Source organism: Herpailurus yagouaroundi, unplaced genomic scaffold (genome assembly GCF_014898765.1).
Source record: "Herpailurus yagouaroundi ecotype Mexico unplaced genomic scaffold, PumYag 185, whole genome shotgun sequence".
In the NCBI taxonomy this organism is placed as follows: Eukaryota; Metazoa; Chordata; class Mammalia; order Carnivora; family Felidae; genus Herpailurus; species Herpailurus yagouaroundi.
The window spans coordinates 17,481,488-17,506,461 of NW_024412416.1; the positions used below are offsets into that span (position 1 = coordinate 17,481,488).

Below are 24,974 nucleotides of genomic sequence, written 5' to 3' on the forward strand. Positions count from 1 at the left end.
AGAGAGAGAGAGAGAGAGAGAGAAAGAGAATGAATGAATCCCAAGCAGGCTCTATGCTGTCAGGGCAGAGCCCAACACAGGGCTCGATCTTACAAACCGTGAGATCATGACCTGAGCCGAAGTCAAGAATCGGACACTTAACTGACTGAGCCACCCAGGTGCCCCTAATGTGCTTTTACAACCACTAGTTACCCCCCATCAGTTCTCAAAAATGTTTTAATGGATCTCTTAGCATTAGAATAAAAGAACATCCAATGGTACTGCTTAAGTAGGAAGAATGAGCACTACGTCACACAAGAAGTGTTCTAGAGACATTTATTTTAGTCACATACTTATTTTGTCCTGGGGTCATGATATAAATCTATGTCTTACTGTGGGTCAAAACATTCCGAAACCACTGATGTGGTTTACCCTTGTTTCCAAGACAGGTGAGGTAAGCTCCCCCAAGTTAATGCCGAGGAAGCAGTTGTGCACTGAGACATTGAGTCCTGGCTTTTAAACATTCTTTCCCTTATGCAATCTTGCCTCTTTCATCAATAAAACACTCCACACAAGCATCCAGTAGGATGAATTTACAAATAACCACATTTGAGAAATTAAGGGAGCCACTGACACAAATTCTGCTTTTAACTGGGCTGTTCAGACCAGATGCCCTTTAAATGGGCCCTTGTGATCCCATAAACTTTTAATTACAAAATCATGGACCTGCAGAAACAGGGTGTTACAAGTGAGAACTGTTCTTTCCAAGGGTTACGCAGGGAAAACCTTATCCAAGTTTGCCAAAAGCACACATGACACTTCCAAGGCCATTTACCAAGGAGATACACACACACACACACACACACACACACACACATGCACGCACGCACGCACACACACACACACACTGTCCCAAGGGCATTATAGATACTGTTTGGGCCCTCACAGAGGTGGTGAATCCCAGGCTTCAATTCCTGAGAAGGTCCAATTCTCACTGAGAATGGCAAGCAGGTCCCCATCTAATGTCTCCAGAGAGCTGGGGAGTTCACTAAGACCTCACACACAGCCTGCTCTCATGGAAGGACAATCAGATGTAGAGAAGTCTGCTTATAAAAACGCATTAAAGTGGAGTTTTAGGGGTGCCTGGGTGGCTCAGTCGGCTAAGCATCCAACTTCAGCTCAGGTCATGATCTCACAGTTCGTGGCTTCGAGCCCTGTGTTGGGCTCTGTGCTGACAGCTCAGAGCCTGGAGTCTGTTTCAGATCCTGTGTCTCCCTCTCTACCTGTCCCTCCCCTGCTGGCACTCTTTCTCTGTCAAAAATAAATAAACGTTAAAAAATTCAAAAAAAATTTTAAGTGGCGTTTTATTTTAATGCAAAGAAGTGTAACAAAAAACATAGGAAATGGACCATACCCTACTGTCTGAATAATACCTGTTGACCTTTAAAAAGAATAAAAGCAAGAAAAGCACATGGTTAGAAAATCCAAACAGGGCAAAAAATGTACAAGATGAGCAGTGAGGGTCATCCAGGATCTCCAGTCCCTCTCCATGGAAAATAAGTGTTTCTCACCTTCTGGAAGACTTTTTAATGAGTGTACCAGCATTTGCCAGTATATATTTACCACCAAAAAAGTCAGACCCGAAGGATCACGGTACACACAATGGCCTGTGTCTTTTCACTTAATTTGTATGAGCATATGCAGACCTAATTTTTTTCTTGGTGAGGAACTGCTCTACAAGTACATGTGCATCTGGTGTGTTCATGGATGAGGTGAGTTCAGGGTCTTCCTAATGTGCCATCTTGGTCCCAAACTCTTCCAAATAGCTACCTCTTTTTTTTTTTTTCTTTTCAACGTTTTTATTTATTTTTGGGACAGAGAGAGACAGAGCATGAACGGGGGAGGGGCAGAGAGAGAGGGAGACACAGAATCGGAAACAGGCTCCAGGCTCTGAGCCATCAGCCCAGAGCCCGACGCGGGGCTCGAACTCACGGACCGCGAGATCGTGACCTGGCTGAAGTCGGACGCTTAACCGACTGCGCCACCCAGGCGCCCCAATAGCTACCTCTTTTAAGAACAGCTATGCAGTGAGAATTCTACTCTTTGGAAACGTGTGAATCCGAAGCAAACTCAATATGCAATATTTTTTGTGCCTACTCTACAATCCTTTTGTTGTTTAAAAATTACACCCACGGGAACAAAAACATTACAACCATCCACACTAGTCTTTCACTGAAGAGCTGTCCTGTGTCAGGCCCTGCGTTGAGTTCTTTACTCCCCATGACAACCTTGGAAGGGACCTAGTATCCTGTCTTACAGAAGAAGAGCCTCAGAAAGATAAACGCTTGAGCAAGGTGTAACAGAGCCAGGAGGTAACAGAGCCAAGACTTTAAGCCGGATCTATCTGATTTAGTGACCTCTTACTAGAAGGGACTTTCTTGACATAGGGCAAAGGTGTTGGCCTCGCCACCAGAGAAGAGGAAGCCACCTAAAAATCTGTACAAAGAAAGGCCATCAAATACTCCCTGGAGTCTCACCCAGCACTTGGCGTTGGGACAGAGGGCCGAATGGGTTCAACCAAGTTAGCATGGGAAAGAGTTGGGGGCCACCTCTCACCCTTGTTCTGCTGTCCCCTGAACAGGGGTCTTGAGCGGAGCAGTACAGGAGTGGCTCAGGCCTCTCCAGGAGGATGAAGACTGTACAGTCTAAAGCCAGCTGACCTCACCATTCGTTCCCGACCGCACCAAGTCCAGCCAGCCTTTCCCTGACAGACAAAAGGACTGCTAGTAAACAGAGGCAACAATAGGCAGGATTTCTCCCTGGAAACCTCACTTTTCACTAAAACGCCTATCTTGAATAACTGTGGGTATGTTTGCAGGTCCAGGAACATGCAAAACAAAAATATTTTTAAAAGTATTTAAAGGGGCGCCTGGGTGGCGCAGTCGGTTAAGCGTCCGACTTCAGCCAGGTCAGGATCTCGCGGTCCGTGAGTTCAAGCCCCGCGTCAGACTCTGGGCTGATGGCTCAGAGCCTGGAGCCTGTTTCCGATTCTGTGTCTCCCTCTCTCTCTGCCCCTCCCCCGTTCATGCTCTGTCTCTCCCAAAAATAAATAAACGTTGAAAAAAAAATTTTTTTTAAGTATTTAAAAAGTGAGTAAAAAAAAAAGTCAACTTCAGTGAGTACAGTGGTTACCTCCTGTTCATTTTTTTCTATGACGGGAAAAGAAGAGGGGGCTTTATTTTGCCTCAGCAGGGATGAATTTGCAGCACAGCCTCCAGGAGACCTTTTCCGGCCCAGCCGGCATTCCTTTGGGGTGACAGAGTGGCCGGCCGCGGTTTCCCCATCCTCCCGGAGCCCCGCAAGCGTGGTGACTAAGCCCACAGGAATCTGGCCCGTGCCCGACCCACCCAGAGGACAACAAGGACAGGCAGCCGGAGGAAGCCCCGTGGCTGCCCAGGGCCCCTTCCTCGGAAAGAAAACCCTAGCTCTGCCTTCAAGCTCCAGGTGCAGCACGGGAGGGCGGCTTCTGCTGCAGAAGAAAAAGAGGCCACCTGAGCGCAAGTGAGAGCCCAGTGGCCGCCAGTGGCCCTGCAGCGCGCTAAGGGATCAGAAAGCCAAGGTCCAGGGTACACCTTTTATCTCTTCGAGAAAAACTCCAGGTAAATGCTGGGTGTTTGCCTGAGGGAGGCAGAATTAAACTCCGGGCAGGCAACCACAAGTTCAGTTGGCCCAATAAATAAAACAAGAAAAAAAGAAACGTAAGGCTGCATGGCCAACTGATTTTTCAGGAGCCTAATTCATGGTAAAATCAGCAGTTGGAGATCTGATTTCGATAAATCATTTCCTGACACCTTCTATTTTACTCCCTGTTATGTTTATACACACACATACACACAGAATAAAAAGCTTCCTGTAAACCACATCCCTTTCTTTCTTTACCACAACCTGCCATTCATCAGGGCTAAAGCACCCCCCCCACCACCTCCATTTAAAGATATTTTTACAAGATTAAAGAAGGGTTTTACAGAGGAAAAAAAAAATCTCCCCGTTAAAAATCAGTTTTAAAAAAAAGGTGCTTGATCACTGATCAGCATCAAAGTTTTGCTGCCAATGGGAACAGGATCCATCAATGTAAAAATGCCTAAAGGAGAGGGGGTCTTAGTGATGAGGACAGAAGCGAGGCATTAACATTCAGAAACAAGCAGTTTCATAATTAAGCATCTCAATTTGACTATAATTATGTCACTCCTTCACTGTCATAGTTCCTTTATCTGAAGAGTCGTAAATTTTCTGATCAGGTAAAGAAGAGGGGGCAGTCAGGGAAGAGTGATGCGGGGCCAGGCTGACTTAAGCCTCACTGGGGAGACAGAACAGGCTGCCAAGAACTCATCAAACGTGGAAACATGGAGCCTGGCCATCTCCAGGGTAAGGCAGGCCATCCAGTGGCTGCTGGGTGTGCTGTGCCCTGGACGGTTCAGGGGGCTCCCTGGGAACTGGCATGGGGCAATGGGGACAGTAAGGAAGGGATAGCCATGGACTCAAAGAAAAGCAGGTCTGGATTCAGCTTGGCTGCTTAGCTCTGCACAGCACCTTACAGGTGTTATGTCAAGTCTCTGGTGCCTCAGTTTCTCTCTTCCCCAAAATGGAACGCAGCATCCACCCTCTAGAGTGACAGATTCCATGAGAATGGCCTGGCACATACCGATTGCTCAGCGAAGGCAGGTCATGATCGTAAACACAGTCCTTTCTAAGCGATTAATGGCCACAGGGATCCAGAGGGCAACTGGGGTCCATTCACCAATGTACGGATCACGTGCAGAACCCACCTCATCCCTGATTCCTCTCCACCCCAGAGGCCACACCCCAGTGTCCAAAAGGGACCTGGCATGTGTGGGATAGATCCACAGGCATCTCAGAGGTCTAGCTCATTGCGGGACACGCTGAAGCACTGTGAGGGGACATGGGTTCTAATCTGCAAAACATCGAAAGGCAGGGGAATCTTCTACAAGGTTCTGGAGAGCTCTAACACAGATTAGCAAAAATGTACTTTTGTCAACATGGTTAGATGCCTGGGATTTCTGTTCAGAGAAAAGTGAGTCACATAAAGACAATGGACAAGAAGACCAACATTCTGACCCAGTAAGATGCTGTAGCTCCGTTTCTACCATCAGATGAATAGCTCTGTCTTGGTGCCGTTCACAGTGTGCCAGTGTCACTTACTGACTCACCCGTCCCTCTCACTGGACCCAGAGCCCTTGATGGTGGAAAAAGGAAGCAGAAAAAAAGGGAGTGATGGCAGGGAAAGGAGAGAGTATGCCTAGGTGGAGACTGTCTTTGGGCAGCGTCCCAGGTTCTAATCCTGCTTGACCCTCAGAGTCATGGGCGTGGCCTTGGCTAAATCTTCCCGTCCTTTTCCAAGTTAGTTTCCCTCTAACCCGCTCGGACTTTTCCGGAGGGTTAAGCAGAGCGTGTGAAATTATTTCCTAGAAATATTTCCTTTACGGAATGCAAATTCTAATTGAACTTTTATATATTCCAGAGCCTAAGCCTTTTCTTGTGTGCTAATGGCAGCACATTCTTGAATAACCAAATCCGGAGATAGCGTGCAGGTCTGAAGGACTCTGCTGTGAGTGACAAGGAGTAAGACCAGGTAACTCAGCCTCCTGCAGCCCTTACTTCTCCACTGCAGAAAAAATTCTCTTCTTGTTTGCTAAACCTGAGCATGTACCACGAGGCCAAAGTACTTCAGAGTCATCACATCCCGTCTGCTCTCCCCCAGGCTCCCTCTGAGCCAGAAGACACCCCCCTCCCCCAGTCAAGTATACGTTTAGATACACAGGACAACGGCAAGGCTGTGTCTATCACAAAGGTCTCGCTTAACTGGAATACAAACATGAAGAATATTAATTGGAACATGCAGGCCCACGTGACATTCACCATGACAGTGGTAATTTTAGTAAAAATGGCAGGTTCATGAAAGCACCTGCTTGAGGTCCTGGAAGAAGGGATTCCTGAATTAAGTCAGGGAACCATCTAAATGATCTCTATGCTTCCTTTCCACCCTGAGATCCACAGATGCACAACATTTCCTCCAACTGGCTTCTTCATCCCCCATTAGTAGTAGTCCCTGGGAGCCAGGCCTGGGGCACAATCACCTCCCTCCCCCCCCCCCCATGGCCCCCACCCCCCACCACTTACCCACCTGGAGAGACAACCTCTCTCCTCCAGGAAACTCATTTCTGGGGCCCACACCTAAAATGTCCTCAACATGGAAATCCAAAAAGTTAAGTCTCCTTAATCAAGCTTGTTCATACGCTAATGGCATAATTAGCTTGGGGGGGGGGGGCGGTGGGGAGATGATACACAACACAAAAAGTTAATGGTTACCTGTTGTGGTTTGCTTTAGTTGATTCGTTCAAACATTAACTCATTTGCTATAACCTCAAATAACACAATAAAATCCTAGAAGAAATGGAAGTTTGTTTCTTTCCATTTTCTTGACATATTAAATCACTGATACAATTAACTGCGGACTGGCCTAAACTGCTCCAAAGCTTTTTCAACCTGCTAATTAAATTTGCCCTCACTGCCCTGATAAAAATTCTAGGAAACCTTGGGCTTCTGGCATACTACACAGTAGGAGAGAATCAAATCTACCGACCGCCAATCTCCTGATCCACTTAATAAACAAAAAATGTTAACAACATACATTTTTTTAAAAGATCTACATGGCTTCATAACGTAGACATTCCAAGTCTTCCCACAACGTTCAGTGAATGCTCCTGACAAGAGATTAATGAGCTGTTAACCACTATCTTCCAGGCCTAGCGATTTTGGCTTCTCCCTCTACTACAGAGGCAGTGCAAAAAGCAGTAAGTATCCCATGCCATGCTAAATGGAGCTGCCATACTCAAACATCTTCACCTTTACTGTCTGTGATCCAAGCTGCTCTATTAGCAGGGAGAAGAATCTTGGCTAGCTTCAAAGCTCCCTCATCTTTCCATTACTTCAAATGGCAGCCCTTCCCCACTCTCTTCTTTGCATTAAGTAGCAGGAGCTGAAAGATGTAATCAATTTAACAGTTCATTCCGCCCATTTACATTACTTATTTGTTTTAGCAGTTCCTCTTTGCCACAAATGCCTCCTTTGCCCATTCATGTCTGCATACTTAACATAGATTTAATATTTCTCTGGGCCAAAGATCATACGCTGAGTTTTTCTTTGACTGGAAGACAGAAGAGATGAGGAGAGGGGGAGGATGTCTGGAATCCCTTCATTCTTGTAGACCACTCCAGGGAGCAATTCTCCATACATTATCAAAAGCTTAGATCAGCACCCGCACGTTTCAGACCCAAAGTGCAGGGGGAAGAACAGGAGAAGCTACTAAAACGCACTGAGCCCATCTGTTTCAGGCACTGTTAGACACTTCCCCGACCTTGTATCATAAAACTTGCTTGGTGGCCCCGTGGTGGAGCAGGGAGTCGAACCCAGACATGGACCCAAGTCCACATTTCATACAAATCATGCCATGAGTAATCAACCAAAAGTCCACCATACAGAAACCAACTCAAGTCCTTTGAGGGCAAGAATCACACACATCTTCTACTTCTTCTTACCTCCTACAGCACTTGGTGGACATGTTCCGGATTTGACTCAGAATCCTCACACCCAGACAGGCAGGAACCTGGCAGTGCTGACTCTCAGCTCCTATCCTGACTGCACACCTACAGACCCCTGCAAAGGCAACTTCTTTGTTCCCCCAAACCTGAACAAAAGCCCTTGGAGAGAGAGTCCTTCTTTTTGATATCAGATATAAAGTGAAAACGACTAGCTTCCCACCACCACCCCTGCCTCATCCATCCATCAGACACCAAAGGGATAGAGCTTCTGGATAGAGCTCACTCAAAAAGTCTTCTCCCACATGGAACCCAAGCTGTGGGCAGTAGATACAAATGGTATCTAAGACAAACAGACTGAGGGCAGGTGGGGGGCACAGGAGGGGGAGCTGGTTCGGACCTCAACCACCATTCAGATTTCTGCTTTTATGAAATAATGTACCCCGAATTCCAAACGCCTTGCCAAGTTTTGGAGCACAACCCATTCACGGGTTGAGGGCCGTATATACAATGCCAGGCAAATAGTACTGAGCAAGTATAGACATTCTTAATGAAAGGCCTCAATTTCACTTAAGGCAAATATTCTTCCCGTGCAAAGCCCCAAATATGGAACTCTCCCCCTCCTCTGCTCTTAGCACTCTTTGCCTCTCCTCTTCTTTTGGCCAAAATTCTGGAGCGCCTCATTACACAGCATAAATGCTCTATCTCTATCCTTTGGAATGTCATGTGTTTTATCTTATCGCATAACAAAATCACAAGTTTCATTCACATTGCATGGAACTTGCCCTAAATAGATCAACAGAAACAATGGAGACAACTTTGGCCAAGTAACATATGTGAAAACCTGCAGAGACACATCAAGACCTAACTTAGATGGCACTTCTCATTCAAGCCTCTTCACCCTTCTTCCTTACCACAGGAATGATACGTATATAATATATTCTCTTTCACTTCATGAGAATGGTAAGGAGGAGCAGGAGACCCAAAATAATTCACAACTTAGCAGAGGTTAAGGACTTACCGAAACCATGTTTAAGTGTACATGCAGGTACACTCTCAAACTTTCACTCATGCAATTGCTCTTAGACTTGGTTGATAATGAGTTGGTTTACTCATTCCAGCTAGGACTGCTTTGGTCATCTAAAAATATTTTATCAATTCCTTTTTAAAGTTCCTAGACTAGAGTGAGGCAGTATTAGTGCCTAAGATTAGTGCGCTCACACCTGCCCTTCCCTGAGTGGAGACTCCCTAGTCTCTATATCCCAGACACCTCCCTTCCCGCACAACCCAGCCTCCCCATCTTCAAGGGAACCAAACTACTCACATGCTACCCAGGGTCAAGCCCATGTGGGAGATGGACTTGTATGAAATATCTTTTCCATGGGCCTCCCTCTGGCAATGAAGGCAGAGAACCAAAATTTATAAACAGGGCTCAAGTCTGGACTCACAAGGGGCTTACCATCTATTTGCAGAAAGACACAAATGGTGAGTAAGCAAGGTCTTCTGAAATGACCGTCAGCAGAGGGAAATGATCACTGACCAGAGAACACAGCAATGGCTCCATGCCTACTCCATGCCAGTACACAAATGACTCACAGGTGCATGAGCCCTCCGTAAGGGAGATGTGGGGAGGTCTCACGGAAGAGCAGACTTGAGCCAAACCCTGAAGCAGACAATGGTTAGGGAGAAGCCAAGCAGACAATGGTTAGGGAGAAGCCATGAAGAGCATGGCAACGTCTGTCCCAGCTGAAACTCGCCATGATACACACCAAAGCCAGATTGCCTAGAACCAAAAATGCACACAAATGTAAAACACACCCAACTCTCAAACTACTGAGAAAGTATTTTAGTTTCACTTTGATCAAGCCAAAAGTGCTTCTGAGTCCAAAGCAACTCAGCAGTATCATGGTAGACATCAGTCACTTGCCATGATAGCAGGAAACTCTTGCTGGGCTATCAGTTTGCTCAGATTCTGGATGAGGGAAAGCCTACTTTAGTTGAAAAGAATGATTTAGATGAATTTAAATTCATTCAACATAATCGTGTTACATCGGTGTTTCTCAAAGTACTTATGAATAATTCACTTTGGTAACAGCAAAAGCCAGACCAGAATAAGTCACTTCAAAGATACAAGACTTAACATAAATCCTACTGATTTTCCTAGTCTCAACGCCTTCTCTAACCACTTTTATTTCTTTCTACCCTATCACCGAGATGCTTCGCCAGCCTCCTATCTTACTTACATCTGCTACCAGCTCATCAGAGCCTGTGAATCACAGCCACCTCCTGGGACCCCACAGCCCACCTACCACTCTCCAATCCTGTCCCTAAGGGTAGAGCCCATCCAAAGAGCAGGTCAAATGCTTTATGCCTTTGCAAGTCTAGAATGTCTGTTTCCATTTCTCTAGCAGTACTGACTGAAAACCAGGGCTGATGGGTCCATCTTAGGTTCCCAACACCCTACTCTGCAATAATGAATCTCAGAGCTGGAAGGAAATTCAGGCTCACTTGGTTAAAAAAGATGAGGAGACCAAGGAGCAGGGAGACTGAGTGCCTGGCTAAGGTGTGGTGGAGGAGGTCCGATCAGCGCTTTCCACAATACATGATGTGTACAAAATTTTCATGCAAGCTCCACTGCACTGATCAGCTGCACTGCCCCCTTCTCCTTCCTGCCATTTGATGAGCCAGTCACCCACCTCTCCAGGCTGCCTTCAGAGAGGAGAAGGCACCGACCAGAGGTTTGCATTTATTTTGCTACAGTGGAGGCACTGAAGACTGGAGTTACAGGAGGGTGAGGAGCTGCTGTAAGCAGAGTCCACGCTTCAGGCTTTTTTTGAAAATGCATGACGTACACCAGGCTTGTTTACACACACAGAATCTGAATGAGCTCATACTTAACGATTCACCAAAACCACTCACCTTTTATTGATTAGCTGAAGTGGGGTCTGAACACCATCCCAATTACCATTTCCCTCTAATGACCACTTAAATGCCTTCTCCATCGGCTCTTCATCCACACTCTGAGGCTTTCCATGAATGCCGTGCCCGGCAAGACAGAGCTGCAGTTACCCAAACGAACAGTATAGACCTTCCCGCAAGACCAAAGCAAGTTGAGGGTCTGAAGCCCCCAACCCTGCAGTGTGACTGGATTTCCGGGGATCTTCCTGGGCATAGTAATTGGGCAGAAGGAAGCAAGGCCCTGACAGTTATCCCTATGGGCCCATCAGTAAATCTAAAATCAAATTCGCCCCGCAAAACAACTTTCTCTTGAAATGGTGGTCTGTTAGGTCGGCTTCTCCTGTTTTACCAATTATCCATCATATAAAATTTGCTTTAATTAAGCACCCCTAGACGTTCACCCTCCTAATCGCCATCTCTGTCATCCTGTGACTTTTCCACGGAAAGTTTCCGCCGCCCCCCCCAACAAACAAATATTTGTTGAGATGAAGAAGCATTCTTCTGAGAAAAATGATGCGTTCTCAGAATTCCATTCGTAAACGATGATGATGTCAAGATCCTTCAAGCCCTGACTGCCTATGAGCCTAAAAAAGATGGCCAGGGATGAGGTGGCAGGTGGCGAAGAAGAAGCAGGAAACCCAATGATCTCAGAAGATGACACCAGGCCACCTGGACCATGCTGCCTCGCTGGTGTCCCCTAGACGGTGCATGAAATTATAAAGAGCAGGTAAAGAATATGCCCTTCTGCATCCAGGCTTCCCTGTCTTTCCTCATGGGTGGGAGACAGGACAAGGTACATTTTCCACAACCTTGCTTAAAATCTGTTCCAAAGCTTCTTTGACACAGTTATTCAAAACCCTTTAAAGGAAGTACCTATGGATTACAAAATAATCCAATCATTTCAAGTTCACTAAAGAAGACAACAAAAACTATACCCCCTACATCCTACCTGAGGAAAGACTAGGAACCTATCAATATCATCTACTTGGCAAAGCATAAAGGGACCATTCAGAGGTCAAGAAATCAGAACGGAAATGTCCTAGTAGGTTACAACTCCAGGAACAAGGCTAGTCCCTTCTGACCTAGGGATCTAGCTAGTTTCCATTTGTTTGCATATGACTACTAGTACCTTCTGTGGGGGTCAGGGGTGGGGAGGGGGACTCCTAACTCGAACACCATGGCTCCCCAGGAATGTTTCTAATAATACCAACCTTCATCTTGCCTTTTTTCTTGTATCGTAGGCTATTTGCTTCCCCATCTTTCTTTATTATTTTCCCACCTCTTTTTACTACTATGTCCAACTCCCTGGTCTCGGGCAGCTGCTAAAAACCATCCAAGCACTTTGCATCTATCCGGAAATCCAGAATGGCAGCCCTGGTTCATAGATCTGCTGCCAAGGGCAGATGTACACATATCGCAGCTGGGCCGTCCTCCCCAGGGGCCCCTGGGCACAGTGGGCTCGGGCCCAGGGCCTGCATGGGCTCCGGCAGCTACAACCTCGTAAACTCCATCCGAGTCCCTTCATCAGAACTTGCAAACACAAATTAGAGGCAGCTACATGCTGGGTCAGTCCGCACAGCCTTTTGTACACAAGGCTACGAGTGAAGATCAGGCAACACCGAGTCTCCAAACACGTTGCCTCTGTTCCCATCCCACGTGGATTCCGTGAAAAATGGCATGAAGAAACGAGAGACGACCGGGCGGTTGTTTGTGACCAAGGCCAAGACACAAAAAGCGACTTCTGTCCAATAATGAGATGAAACAGAAGCCGGGCTTCCGGGAGAAGGCCTGACATTCCTGCACAGCATTTTCCCACCCACCTGATCCCCTCGAACGGAAGGAAGATCTAAAGGAGGACAGAGAGAGCCACTGTTTGTTTCCTGCACTGGGGGCGAGAGGAGGGAAAGGAAACAAAACAAAACAGCCAAAACAGGAGAAGAGGCCGGGTGGGAGCACAGAGTGGTATGCATGAGCAAGTACACACACACACACGCACACACACACACACACACACACACACACACACACACACACGCACGCACATACTGCGAGCCTTACCCAAAGAAGAGAAATAAACAGACATGCTTCAGCCTGGAGCAGACGGTTGGCTACCTTTACTATGTGAGACCGGCAGTTGTCACAAATAAAAATGTACATCCTTGTTATCTTCCCCCAAATCGTGCCTACTCTATAACCACTTTACTGCTCTCTGCAAAAAACACATTAAAAAAAAAAAGATAACATTTAATGTTAGTATCAAACAAAAATCTTGTTGATATTTCTTAAATTCTTCCCCACACCACGCTTGCAAGCAGAATAAATTCATAGGGTTTGATAACCAAATAAATAGAGTTTACATGTAACTACAGAGGCCCCACTGGCATCCTGATACAGTCATATGTACCTCACTGAATGTTCTTTAAAGATATGGCTTATCTGGACAGACACAAGAATTTGAACAATTTGGATTAAATTAGCAAGATCCACTCCTACACTATGCCATGCTATTTATGATAATTGAATTTTTGCAATTTAGAAAAAGCCATAGAGAAAGACCATTTAAGATATGGCAGTAAACATACACATTCAATCCAGTTTAATGCTCACAATTCTAGATGGTCTCAGAATGCAGCTCTTAGACAGTTTAATTTTAGAAAGACTAGCAATTGGCTATCACTTCCCAAAAACCTACTATGTGCTCGGCAGTCTGTCTGGTGCTTTGTAAGTTCTGTCCCTGCCCCATCCTGTTTCACAAATGGAAGATGGGGAAGGCAGCCTCATTCCAGGACCTGGAAACACATGAGGCTAATGAGCGGAACCCTCTCAATTCATCGACTCTTCTTAAACCTTTGCCGTATGATGCCACCTGTCCATACTGGAATGTAATATATGTGTGTGTGTGCGTGTGTGTGTGTATGTATGTATCTCCCATTTTGTACAAAATTACATATTCTTGCGAATATCAACGTTAACATGCCATGATGGTCCACTGGGGAAAATCACACCTTTCAGGTGCAGAGCCACTGGACATGCTTGGAGACCAGTTGAACAGAGGATGCCAGGCGTGTGATGGCAGGTGCTGTCTCCACGGAATCCACAACGACAACTGTCAAGGGTGGATACCCCCAGAATGTCAGGAGTGAGGCCCCAGCCAGCCCCATGACACTCAAAGGACTGTAGAACAGCGTCTAAGCTGACACGCAGGAGCACAGTCTTACCGGGATGGCCACTCTTCCTGTCTATGACCCGCCCTTTTCCACTGACCCCAGGAGCCTGCAACACTCCCTGACCTGAGATGACAATCGTCTCCACCAAGCCCCGAGAACTGCTCAGCTCTCATTCCTGCTCCTGCAGAGCAGTTCACACAGTGACAGGGAAGACTTCTCCAAAGACTGAGAAGATAGGCTGGATACAGAAGAGAACCCAGAATGCTCTAGATTTCGGATTTTGACCGGAGGTTCCTTCTTCCACACAAAAGATTACAACGTGTCTTAAATCTAGAGTCTCAAGTTATGCACAGTGATAAACAGACGCCCGCTCTGTTTAATATCCTGTGTGTCACAGACAGAAAGATCGCATCTCCTGCTACCAGAGTTCCAGGAACACTGTGGCTGTCTCTCGTTTGCTCCCAGTCAGGGGCACAGTCCATCCCACGATGGAGCTCAGAGACCCCGACTCAGACAGCCTGAGTCCCGGAGTCACATCGCATGCTAGAAGGAGGTATGGTTCCAATTCATGGCTTCCAATTCATGGCTTCCAACTCATGGCTTCACCACGGGCCAAACCTAACTTTTGAACCACCTTATGCATTCAAGTTGAGCGATGCAGTCTAGGACAAGGTTAGCCCCGGGCCCACGAGATCCACGTCATTCCCACTCAAATCAAGAATGTCACACTGGCATACACACAAGAAAAGCAAGATAGAAATGTTAATGTAACAAAAGAGGCATTTTAGGACTAGAAGGAAAAGAGGACAACCTTTTTTTTTTAACTTTTTTTTTAAAGCTTATTTATTTATTTTGAGAGAGAGAGAGAATGTGAGCAGGGGGAGGTCAGAGAAAGGGAGAATCCCAAGTAGGCTCTGTGCTGTCAGGGCAGAGCCTGATGCAGAGCTCAGTCCCACAAACTGTGAGCAAGACCTGAGCCAAAATCAAGAGTCAGACGCTTAACCGACTGAGCCACCCAGGTGTCCCAGAAATCGGGACAATCTTACAAGTAGGCTCAACTGGTGAGTTCTGAAGGGATTTCAGATATCTCCAAACACCTAGAATTGCAAAAATCACCCTAGGAGAGTTATTCTGAAAGCCTTTTTACTCTCTGAGATCCTTATTAAAAAACAAACTCCTGAAGGGAACCCAGGAAAGTGACACCTTAATTAGGGGAAAATCAGCCAAGAACAAAGCCTTTCAAGGAGCCAGGCAGGAGAACTAAGAGATGGGGGTGGGCTCAGAGGTGTCGCAGAGAGCCATGGACACAAACTGCTTCACCGTCTTGGTAACAAGGGTCGACAGTCAGGGAGAACAGAATGTGATCTCCATGCTTGACTATAAAAGGCATAGAAATGAGGCCCAGGGGCATGTGACCCCCTTCTAAATAAAGATCACCCCCACACTGGGAGCAGCTGACCAGAGCAGGGGCCTTCCGGGGGAAGAGAGACAAGCTCCTACCATCATGCCAGACCCGCTCCACTGGCTGCCTTCTCATCCAGGATCCACAGACCTGCCCCGGCTCCAGCTGGAAAATGCAGGCCCCTCTTCTCATCCACCTTGGGCAGTCTGGAGGGCCCAGGCATACTAGAACCTGGCGGCCGACCACACAGTGTTTCGCAGAAAGAAATACCCCTCACGGAAGCTTAAAACTTGGAGGAGGAGGAGGAGGAGGAGGAGGAGGAGGAGGGGGGGGGAGGGAGGGGAGGAGAGGAGGGGGAGGAGGGGAGAATTAAGATGAAGTAGGCACATTGCAGGGCAGAGAAACCGTGTCCCTCACCTCACCCCACTCCAGCAGGTGATTTACAAACACTTAAGCAAGCCCCCCACTTTCACCCGGCAGGCCAGATGTACCAATCTCTAAGAAAATGAGGAAGGGGAACAATTTCACTCCACACACCAATACCGCCCTGTGAGAAGTATCTGATAAACAGGAACATGAGAACCTGTTTTTTTTTTGGGGGGGGGGGATGTAGAATTGTCTTTTTTTATACTACCTGCCTTCATTTTGAGTCCCTGATCTCATCAGCGAGATGGCTGTAAAATGTTTTCCTTTTGCCAATAAAGGGAGCCGTTTACTGCCTTCTCGCACAAAGGCTCCAATCTGCTATTTTCCTGCTTTCTCATTTGAAAGGCAGTGGGGAAATGCAACAGACCCTGGGACCACTGTTTCCAGTCAGCACCCTTCTAATTGAAAGAAGGCTGTGCCACCAGCAAAGCTGGCCAGGCTCGCCACCTTCACGAATTTCCTGGCAAAGACCAGGCCTTCTCGCAGGCAATACAGGGATGTGAGTAGACCACAAGCTGTTCATCCTGATGGGTTAAAAAGGACTTGGAGACATTGAGTTTAGTAGTAAGTTTTAGATTTTTGTTTTGTTTTTTGGGTTTGTTTTTTTTTTTTTTTTTTTGGTTGGAGGACCATCCATATCTGAAAACAAGTACCAGAGGGGTGCTTGGGTGGCTTGGTTGGTTAATCGCCAGACTCTTGATATTGGCTCAGGTCGTGATCTCACAGTTCATGAGTTCAAGCCCTGCATCAGGCACCATGCTGCTGGTGCAGAGCCTGCTTGGGATTCTCTCTCTCTCTCTGCCCTTTCCCTGCTCGCTCTCTCTTACCTCTCTCTCTCTCTCTCAAAATAAATAAATAAACATTTAAAAAAACTGAAATCAAGTACCAGAAAGCCCCAGTGGCAAGCAAACGCCAGATGCCACTGAGGCAATTCAATTGGGCATGAAAAGAACCACAGGTGCTTCGAGAGTATCCACCCTCACCCGCCCCCTCCCTAGACACGGTTGGCTTTCAGCAAATAACTGTACAAAGTAAGGGATGGTGCCAAGTGCCACAGGCCAAGTTCAACTTTTAAGATGGTTTCTGTACTTCTCCATCACCTTTGGCCTTGAATCCTTCTGACAAGGGCAGGACAGAGAAGAGCTCCTACCATCCACGGCTGATCCTCCCTGCCAGTGATGAGCCAGACACAGGGTTGGTGATGGAGCTCCTGGGTAGCAAGGACCGTGAAAGCGACACAGGAGACATCCACATTTCATAATCCTCGAGTCTTTTGGCTTGCTGAGGACTGTTATTACACACTGCTCTCTGCAGAGGGGCGGGGGGTGGGGGAAACAGATCTTCCTGACAATAAATCTTTCACAAAGCAGGTGCGTGCTCACCCCTGGGGTGACACCCGTGCTCTCCGAGATGCTGAGGACGCGCCCAGGATTGACTCAGCAGTGCAGAAAGTGCCACTGCCAGGTTTCTCTGCTACGGGAAAGGCCCACCAGAGTCTGCAAAGTCCCAGAGTCCTACGCCAAGGGGCAAGAAGTCTGCCAGTGAGGGCGGCCACCTGGCCAGCACATGCAAGCACCATCATGGGCCAGGGACACGGCAGGCAGAAGGCAGGCAGGCAGCTTGTCGGGGGCATGCATGGCCCAGTTTCATGAGATTCCACAGGCTCCCACTACAGGATTTCAGGTAGGGGAGCCTGTCAGTCAGAGCATGTGTTAGGGAGTTCACTGGGCCGAGGCAGGGGTGCAGGGAGGCTGGAGAGAGGCCAGGTCGCTGAAAAGGGCAGAGGGGACAGCGGAGGGTGGTAGATCTGAGAAACCCTGGGATGGAAAGGGCTTGTCGTGCAATTGGAGGAGGAAGCATCCAAACACCCAAGTTCCCGACATGGGAGCGTGGAGCACCAGAACGCTGTCCATGAAGAGACAGAATACAAGAAAAAGACTCAGTAGACGGGAGGAGACAGAGAAGACTAGAAGACACTGAAATGCCCGTGGTTGTCTAGACAGGAATGGATATGTGGGTCTAAGAGCTTACAAAGAGGTCTAAGCTGAAGATGACATTTACAGACCAGCTGTAGACAAAAGGATGGTGAAGCAGCAGGTGGGGCATTCTGGGGAACAAGGGCAGTGAAAAGAGGCCTAGGATGGAAGTCTGGAGACCGCCAGGTACTAAAGACTAAACCAAGGAAAAGGAGCCGGAAAAGGAATGGTTGTAGACATAGGAAGAGAAGCAGTATCTTCCTAGGAGGCCGGGGGGTGGGGGGGTGGGGGGTGGTTGGGGGGGAGGGGTGGTCACCAGGGCTGAAGGTCAGGGCCACAAGTTACATTTTTACAGAAGGGAGAACACCGTACATGACTTTTTAAGGGTCAGTCACTCTTTAGCAGTAACTCAAGCCTGCATAAAACCACTTCTCCAAATCACAGGACAACAGAGAAATCCTAAAGTGGGTGGAGAACCCACGAAGTAGTCATTTCCTTGATGGGGCTGTCTACGAAGCTGCCTGCCACCCACCGCCCAGTTAGGATACCTAAGAAGGAGCCGAAGGAAAAGCACCAAGTAAAAAGTGCGTATGAGCACTCTGTGATTAAGGGCTTCTCCGCGGTGTCACAAATTTCACACGCATCCCCGATTTGACGTAGCTCTCCAGACGCTCTCCCTGCTTCTGTGGGCAGCCCTGTGGAGAATAACTGAATGGGGTTCTTCCACACTTCACTGTTTTAAATGGGCATCTTAATGCTTACGTTGACTTCAAGGTAGACATTGTGTCCAGGCTCAACACCCTTCACCAGGCTCCTTGAATGACTCATAAGCATCCTCCTGGAGAGGGATATCACAGCACTGCAGTGCTCAGCCAGAGAGACGATGGGGGACAGAGAACGTATGGCCTTAGAAGGAGTGCTCTAAAACAGCACTCTCCAACAGAAAAGGAATGAGAACCACACCTGTCACTTCAAACGCTATAGTAGCCACATGACAAAGTAAAAAGAAACAGGTGTAATTAAGTTAATAACATGTTTTACAGACTCTAGTCTGTCCAAAATATTATCATTTCAACAACAAAATATTAATAAGGAGATACCTTACTTTTTCTCCTGACCCTGCTACACGCTTTGAGTGAGTCTCAGTTCGGACCAGGCCACAGTTCAAGCCTGAATGAAGCCACATGTGGCTAGTGGCTACCACATCAGACAGCACAGGTCTGAAGGGAATCTATGTAAAGAGAGAGCTCTGATTCAATTAGAAAAACCTCTTAAGAAGCCTGCCCATGCATGCTGGAGTTTTCCTGAAACTCCCAGATGAAGAGAAGACAATTTCCTTGAATGCTGGTAGTAATTTTTCAATAAATACTCCCTTGTAAAATCTCAGAAAAACGTCAGCAGGACTGAGAACTGGCGGGGGAGAAGCCTGCAGGGTGCGGCCTTGGAGAAGCAGGTGTCCAGCCAACAGGCCTGTCAACATCAGCCATACCAGCACCAAGGCCCAATTTCTAACCCCCATTCTTTTTTCTGGTGCTTTTCCTTTTGTTTTTTGTTTTTTTTTTTTAAATAGTCCAAGTGCCCTATGAGAAAGACAGGATCTATCCCAGATGAAGAAACTGAGGGCCAGGCAATTTAAATTACTTGCTCATTCCCGGTCCCAGCTACCAGACCTGGACCCAGAAACCAAGCCTCGCCTCTGCTCCAGGCTTCTTCAACAACCAGATGGTCAGAAACAGCCAAAAATCCACAGTGAGGCCAAAGTAAATATCGACTGAATCACTGAACAAGTGCCCACCTAATGACTTTTTAAATAACACCTCCCTTTTGTACAGAGCTTATGAGTTTTCAAAGCAGTTTCGCACACATTTGGTCACCACCGAGGAATAATATGGGACTGCCCTAAGGAACATTCTAAAGGTGCCCAACCATGGCCCAGAAGGCTCGTCCAAGGTCACCCAGGCCATTTACACCGCATCCAACATCTTCCCACTACACACGATGCCTCCCTTGCTGACGCCTTTTTCTTTTAAAATAAAATTTAAAAATGTCAAGACTACTTAAAAAGGTATTTTTGTTGTTTTCTCAAAACTAGTGGGTAACCTAATGATAGGGTACCGTTTTAATCAATCACAAATGTGACTTTAGCACAGGACCTTCTTCCAACCCTAGCCAACAGGGACTCTTCAGCGGCCTGATGGCGTTCTTGGCCATCCAAGGTCCTAGCTGAAGCCAGTGGGACCCCTTCCCTCATTAATCAAATGTTCATGTACACACTGATGGAATGATAGCAAAAAAGTGTGAGCTGGGTCAAAGAAACCATCCTTTTCCTGCTTCAACCCTGGAAGGGAAACAGAAACAACAGCTACCTGTGGGGTCTGGCCTTTATTTTGTTTATTTTATACACTTCATGGTTTAGGTGAGCCTACCAATTTGGGATTTCTTGGCTTTTCATGACTAGCTAGAATACACGAGCTCCTTGGGTCTTTAACTGGGCCAACCATTAAATAATAGCTATTTATAGCTACCACGCTGACTTCCAACCAGTGAGAGGAATCTTCCTGGCCAATATACCTAAACATTGCTAAAAGCAACACAGCAAAGGCCCAGAGTCACCTTCTAATACCAAACAACTTGGGTCTCAAGGTATTGATCACAATAATTCAAGAGTCTGGTTATACTCAGGCGTAAAACGGGCAGACTGCTGATGAACAAGAAGGTTCAGAATACCACCACCTGGACCAGAAGAGCAGTGGGCATATTTCAAAATTCTTCCACTGAGTGATTTCATAAGACCTGCACAACTCTTCAGGGGGCGAAAAAAAATATATAGAAAGAAAGGAAATGGAAGCACCGGGGTGTACAACTGTACTCACTACACAGCCACCTTCAAGTACAGCCTGAATGTGGGATTCCTGAAACCCGGTCCAGGGCTCTCGCACCATGGCCAGGTGCTCCATCATAAACCAGCAACATGTAAGCATCATAACATCACTGGGGACCAAGGAGGAAGTGGAGGTCACCATTTTCACAGGATGTGAATTGCATTAGCTCTTTACTTTTCCTTTATTCAACCATATTCCAAGTATATTCATGCTAAGGAAGTCCCGCCATGCCAAAAGATCTCTTTTCGTGCAAAGGATGAACGAGTTGATCCCTAAGCAGTCCCTGACTGCCAGGGCAGGGCGTAGGCCCTTCCAAACACAGCGGATCACCTTTCTCATCAGAAATCCAAAGCTGAAGGTCGGTGAGCAAGCTTCTAGCCCAGAAGGGTGGTGGGTTATTTCTAGTACACGATTTGAATGGTCTTGATGGCAGCCATGCCACAGTCCCGCATCCCATGAGTTCCCGGATGCAAAAGGAAGCCAACCAAGACCCCCACCGGCACACCGCAGGCGGACGTGTCCTCAGTGCCACGTCACCGCACCCTCCCAGCAGAACCCCCGGCAGAACCCGTGCATTCCAAGAGGAGGGGGGCAAGGGAGAGAAGGAGGGGAAAGAGAAGCGGCACAGGGAAAGCCACATCAGTGCCATTCTTACTTTTCTGGCAGCGGTTGGTCGTCCAGCAGCGGTAGTTGTATTCATTGTTGATGGTCGTCTTCTCGCACAAGGGCTTCTCCTCCATCGTCCCCGGACACAGGTCCCCGCATTCCTTTGGGGGCTTGTTTCCCACGATGTAGTTATTAGACACCGCATCCAGGATTAGGGACCAGTCCACCGTGGAGAGGTAACAGAGGTCAGCATTTTTCTCAATCCTGATGGCCCCCCGGGTAATGTTCCTCAGATTGTAAAGCCCAATATCCTTGAGATTGGTCATCTCAAAGATGACCAGGGCGTAGTTGTAGAAGAGTTTCCAGCCGCGGATGACCGTGAGGTTCGGGAAGAGGTCCCCGAGGCTCTCGAGGCCGGCCACGCGGAACAGCAGCAAGTACTCGGTGATGACCGTGAGCTTGGGGAAGCGGTAGCTGCGGTAGTCCTCTGCCTTGGAGATGAGCAGGATGTGGAGGTAGCCCTCAATCACCGTGCAGTTCTCCAGGCGCTTCAGCTGCTGATAGTCGTTACGGATATCGATGCCCGGCCCGCAGACTGGAAGGGAGACAAGAGGGCAAGGGCGGGACACGTCTGAGTCAAAAGGAAATAATTTTCAGAACTACTTCCCAACCCACAATATGGTCAGTTTTCAGGAAACCTATCTTATTATTGTTATTATTAAAGAAATAAGACTCAGTTCTTCGCAGCAGACCAGCTTTAGGTATAGGGCCGCAGGCGGACTATCTGAGTCTCTAGTTGGTCAGCTGTCATTCGTGAAGCATCTACTATGGGCCGGACGTTGTGCAACATACACGGCGACCATGGGGGATGCCGTCCCCGTCCCACTTATGTGTAAACCACAGTTCTGAGCCCGGGGTCGTACACGAGAAGCACATGCGGGAATCAAGGCTGCAGGCTCCAGAGCTGCCAGGCCGCTCACCCCCCACCCCTTCCACAGAGCACCAGTGCCCAAAGTCTGAACAAACAGCTCAGCAGTCACATAACAACTTCCTACCACATCGAGCCTCAAGGACACCAAGCAGCAGTTGATACTGGAGAAGAGTCACCCTGACCTAGAAAGTAGGGACACAAAGAAGCACATTCCCACAATTCTTGCTACCAACTGATGTGGGCCAGGTGGCCTTGTGTTCTTCCCTAATACTGCGTGAATGTAGATACAAAGGCTAATTTAACAGAAAGGCAAGAATGCACGGTTTCTATGAATAAAAGGGATATGCAATCCCAACTCTAATATTTTATGAATCAAGAATCAAGAAAGCAGGCTTCCCATAGGAAGGTTAGGCAACAGAATAGCCAAAAGACAGTAAAACTCATCCATGTCTCAACGTCCAAAGATAATCACTGTTAACAGTTCCTATGTCAGTGATCCTCTCTCTGTAAGGAATTTGATTAAGGTAAAGGAAATCAGGCAATAATACCACGTTTTCAAATACACTTCCTTCACTTAATATGAACATTTCACCAAATCAATAAATGTCCTTCTACGTTATCACTTTAAGGAGACAGTGATTCTAGGCTGTGAATATGCACCATGAGTTCTTTTATTTTTTAAAAAACCAATCCCGTACTGTTGGATATTTAGGTTATGTCCAATTTTTCTCACCATAAGGAACATTCCAGGGAACATTCTCGGCAGATATCCAAGACTATTTTCTTGAGATAAGTCCCTAGAAGTAGAATTGCTGGACCAAGGCATCTGCAGATTTGAAATGCTTTTGATAGAACAGCCTTGATATTGGAAACTTTTATTTTTAAAATTCTAAACACATACACACACACACACACACACACACCTTGGTTAGTACCCTTTCTTAGGCTTTAATAATCACAAACCTTCCATTAAAGCTTCTCAGATAGAGTCAAGTTTTCTGACTGGTGTAATTCATTAATTTTTGGAGCACTCAACACATATGATGCTGTAGGAAGTGCAAAGAAGTGGCACCTGCCCTCTGAAGAGGCTCACGGCGAATGCCAAGAGCTAAGACCCATGACAAACAACTGTCGTATGTGGCAGAAGCTGGTCAGTGGTGTGTAGAGTGCAAGTCCACTCTAGATGTGAACTGAACTGCGCAGGACAGACAGCCTTGGAGCTACCCACAGAGAGGAGGTCCTTTCTGTGGCAGGGCTGAGGAAAGCCCTGTGCATGCCCTGACTCCTAGAGGATGGGTAGGACTTAAAACTGGGTATTAACATTCCAGAGGCCAGAGAAAAGGGAAAGCATATATACTCAAGGGACAGCAACACTGATGGCCAGGGATGTAGAGAAGAAACAAGTTTGGTAGAGTCCAAGTCACAAAAGGTCACACATGGGGATGGAAACTTTCGTCTCAGGAATGAGGCCCCTCTCAAGACTCTCGAGTGGGAGAGAAGCCCAAGGGACACCTTTTTTTGGAGGATTAATCTGTGGTCAAGTGCAAGACAGAATCAAAGTGGAGCAGCTGAGGGAAAAGGGAAGACCAGTCCAGTGGGGGACAGAACCATAGACAGGAACTGGACAGAGAAAGGCAGTCAGGGGGTGGGGTCCAGGGGATCCAAGAGCAGAGAAGCAGTCAAAGCTCGAGAACCTACAACTTGAAACCTCATTTGGTCCAGTTCCCCTCTTTTGCTGATGAGCAAAGGAAGCCTCTACAGCAAAGAAGAAAATGGGAGAAACCAGGGCTCTGAGAACATCCCATGCTGGAAAAAGGCTGTGAGGGAAGCTTTGTTTCATTGTGTCTCATCTCACGTGATGCTCTCAATAGTACTTCACACTCCGTAATATCATCACCCCTTTGCACAGGTGACATATGTAAGATGCTGGCCCCTTCACAGCAAAGCTTGATACGTGGTTTCTGAATAGTCCCAGCTCCTAGTATTCTCACCAACTGGTTACCCCCAAACTCCTCCAGCTAAACTTCTGTCCCAGTCATGGTACCAAACAACTCTTTGCAAAGCCCCTGATGACATTATCAAAGCCAATAACAATTCCCTGTCCTAATCTTACTTGATCCTTCCAGTTATCTGACATTGCCTCCTTCTCGAGGCCTCTCTGATTCCACACACCCACTCACCACCCTGAGGTCCTACCTGACCTCTAAATGCTGGCCTCTGGCCTCAGCCTCCCCCCTCTCTGTCCTCTCACATGGACAGCTGGCTTCCTGTGCCACCCATACACTAGATGATTGTCAAATGCATGCCAGTGGCAGCTCCAGAGTCGCATGTCCATCTGCCTACTCAACATCTCCATTTAGGTGTCTGATAACACATTCCCTTCCTCCGACAAAATCTGCCTCCTGCACTCTCCTATCTGGGTCAGTGACACGCCATTTTCTGAATTGCTCGTGTCCAAAATCAAGGGCTCATTCCTGATTCCTCTCTCTCCCTTTACACTGTACAGATCCCATCCTCTTGGGCATTATGCTAACTGCCATGTCAGACGGAGAGACAAACGTTTAGTGTTCTCACATATACACAGAATCTAAAAAAAAGTCAAATTCACAGAAACGGAGTTAGAATGGTAGGTGTCAGGGGCCGGGAGGTGGGGGAAGTGGGGAGGTGTTGGTCAAACGGTACAAAGTCCTCGCTCTAAGATAAAGAAGACCTGGGGAGCTAAGGCACAGCTCAGTGACTGGAACTGACAACACTGTATTCCTGGAAGTTGTTAGGGGAGTAGATCGTAAATGTTATCTAGACACACACACACACTGTACACGCAAATTATACTTATGTAAGAGGATGTGGAGGTGTTAGCTAACTTTATCATGGTAATCATTCTGTAATACATACACGTATCCAATCAGTACACTGTGCCCTTAAACTGATGTGTATTAATGTCAATATCTCAAAAAAAAAAAAAGCTGAAAAAACAAAACAAACAAAAAACAACAGTCCTCTTGGCTCCAGCTTCCAAGCCTGTGGGAAG

The 24,974-nt window shown here is 47.1% G+C and overlaps 1 protein-coding gene and 2 long non-coding RNA genes across 3 annotated transcripts in view; all 3 read right to left on the minus strand.

The window, feature by feature from the left end:
• LOC121042477 (uncharacterized) overlaps positions 1 to 9,246 on the minus strand; it is a 20,683-nt gene extending 11,437 nt beyond the window's left edge. Inside the window, exon 1 of the long non-coding RNA XR_005796247.1 lies at positions 9,235 to 9,246. This is a non-coding gene — a long non-coding RNA (uncharacterized LOC121042477). The remainder of the gene's footprint in view (positions 1 to 9,234) is intronic.
• IGF1R (insulin like growth factor 1 receptor) overlaps positions 1 to 24,974 on the minus strand; it is a 309,794-nt gene that overhangs the window by 233,715 nt on the left and 51,105 nt on the right. The window contains exon 2 of the mRNA XM_040493771.1: positions 21,062 to 21,607. Within this exon, the coding sequence (XP_040349705.1) occupies positions 21,062 to 21,607 (546 nt within the window). The remainder of the gene's footprint in view (positions 1 to 21,061; positions 21,608 to 24,974) is intronic.
• Positions 16,341 to 18,749, minus strand: LOC121042478 (uncharacterized). The gene is made up of 3 exons (XR_005796248.1): positions 18,736 to 18,749; positions 18,038 to 18,041; positions 16,341 to 17,272 (listed from the first exon to the last, which is right to left on the minus strand). It is a non-coding gene; the product is annotated as an uncharacterized LOC121042478 (long non-coding RNA).